The 2,279-nt window shown below is 39.8% G+C and overlaps 1 protein-coding gene across 1 annotated transcript; it reads left to right on the forward strand.

Annotated features, from left to right (window-relative positions):
- Positions 1–606: 606 nt before the first annotated feature.
- Positions 607–1,530, forward strand: LOC149534421 (DELLA protein RGL3-like). The gene has a single exon (XM_089806023.1). It carries the CDS (start codon positions 607–609, stop codon positions 1,528–1,530), a length of 924 nt encoding a protein of 307 aa, XP_089662149.1.
- The last annotated feature ends 749 nt before the right edge of the window (positions 1,531–2,279 follow it).

Raw genomic sequence — 2,279 nt, forward strand, 5'->3', positions numbered from 1 at the left:
AGCTGTACGCTATCTACCTTCCCGTCTTACCTATCGTGTCTTTGTCATCTCCTCGGTGGCTGCTTTACGTTCTTTAAAAAGCTGTCTTCAGCGGATTCCATGAGCCGACTGGATTCCCCGGATGTGAAATGATTACATCATTCAATTAAGTGATAAATTTCAAGACAACTATATTGTTATCAAGTTAGGACACAACTCCATCGTTATTATAAATTGGTCTGAGTTTTAAATTAATTAATAAATTAAAATGAGGGTCACATCGGGTGCATTTCTTCGGCTATTTAGCCACGGGCATTTCGGAAAGCCATTGCATAGAGTTGAGAAAGAATGAGTGCATTTAATGATGGGAATCCACGGGCTCTGTCAGATTGCTCAGTTAATCCATTTCTGGTGGAAAGAGATGGTCGTGAATTTGCTCTGCCAGACGATCAAATGCTTTCTTTCGGAGAGGATCCCATGGAGGATTTTTTATTTCAAACATTTCATTTGAACAATGAAATTGTAAATAGTGATATCTTGCCTTTGAAGGTAGAAGATTTTTGTGCAGTAGATAATTCCAGTGGTGCGCCTGAAAATTCCTTCCACGAAACATAAATTTTTAATGAGATGGTACCAAACTGGACTGATCAAATGATGAAGTCGCACGGGGCTGTTGAAGGCGGAAAATGGTTGGGGGGCGAAGAGAAAAAGAGGCTGGAATTAGTTCAGCTTATGTTAGCATCCGGTGGATTGATAGGCAACGGGGAATATGAACACGCTGCCCTGCTTGTGAGTAAATGCAAGAAGTTGTCTTCCCAGTTAGGAAATCCTACGGAAAGGCTCGCCTATTATGTCTCAGATGCTCTACACCACAGAATCCTGCGCATCTCCACGAACGCAGCTCTATCAGATCCAAATCGTTTTGGATTCCGCGATATCGACTCTCAATTTGACAGAAAGTGTATTGTTAGACTGCTGCAGTTCACTGCAGTGCAGGCAATAATAGACGCAGTAGGGAATGAGAAGATAATCCATGTAATTGATCTGGGTATACGAACTGGGTCACAATGGACAGTTTTAATGCAATATCTTGCACACAGAGCAGGTGGTTATAATATTACATGTAGGCCTCAGATTCTGAAGATTACAGCAGTGGGAATGAATGGCGAAGAGCTTAGGAAAATTGGGAGTACACTTCAAGAGCTGGCGATGTCATTGGGTATTCGTTTCTTCTACAAAATGTTGGAGATCCAAAACATGGAGGAAATCAAGCCAGGTATATTTTCTGTACAGACAAACGAAGCGGTTGCCGTTTATGCTCCACTCATCCTGAGAAATTTGTTGTATAGCCCAGTTCTGCTGGTAGAAGTTCTATCTGTTATCAAGCAACTAAGGCCTCGGATTATGGTGACTGTCGAAGGAGAAGCGAAGCTTAATTCTCCATCATTTGTGAGTAGATTGAGTGAGGTGATCTACAAATACAGTGCCTTGTTTGATTTGTTAGATGTTACTATTCCAGACAGAAATGATAATAGTGTCAACATAAATTGATTACACCGCACAGTATGGTCGGCACCGACCAAGATGTTTCTAGAGGTGGCCATCCTTCCAACTGCCAACTACTCTCATTAAAAACATTGCCAAACTCTTCTCTAAAATGCTCTGTACATTCAGCTATAAATAGACTGGCTGGGCCTGGAGTTTTTCAGCGCTCAAGTTTGGATTGATATGTTGTGGCTCATTTCCTGAGTTTTTCTGCTGTGTTAATCTCTCTGTTTTTCTTCATGGTATCAGAGCCATGATTGAAAGATTGTGATCAATGTGAAATCTTGCTTTGAAAAATGCTGGTTGATTAGAAGTGTGAAGAAAGGAGATTGTGTTAAGGAAGATCGCTGTGAGAAGGCTGCCCCCCATTATAAAGTTGCATTGGCGATTAGTGAATACCAATTTACACTGTGAGCTGAGGGAGAATTAAACGAATCAAGGAAAGTGTTGAAGGTACGTTTGATTTCAGCTAAACAATTTTTGATGGATAGATATGTGTGTTGGTGCAGTTGGAGAATAGTTTGATTTATAAAATATTGGAGAAATAAGTTGCTATTTGGGGCAGAATTTTACTATTTGTTAAGCTTCTGCGGAGATTTTTAACACAGTTCGAGTGTTGTATGCTTTTTTTATTTTACTAATCTTTTGAGATACTATATGTGGTTGAGACTGTTTCATTCGAAGATACAAATTGTCTGTGTTTAATGGTTGTTTGGTGATATAGTACTCAAGTACATTTGAAAGATATTATAAAG

This window comes from Cupressus sempervirens, chromosome 10 (assembly GCF_028749045.1).
Source record: "Cupressus sempervirens isolate cs-2001-9-10 chromosome 10, ASM2874904v1, whole genome shotgun sequence".
Lineage (NCBI taxonomy): Eukaryota > Viridiplantae > Streptophyta > Pinopsida > Cupressales > Cupressaceae > Cupressus > Cupressus sempervirens.

What these genes read in the sequence shown, in the direction of transcription:
- LOC149534421 (XM_089806023.1), top strand. Translation starts at nt 607, where the DNA reads ATGGTACCAAACTGGACTGATCAAATGATGAAGTCGCACGGGGCTGTT.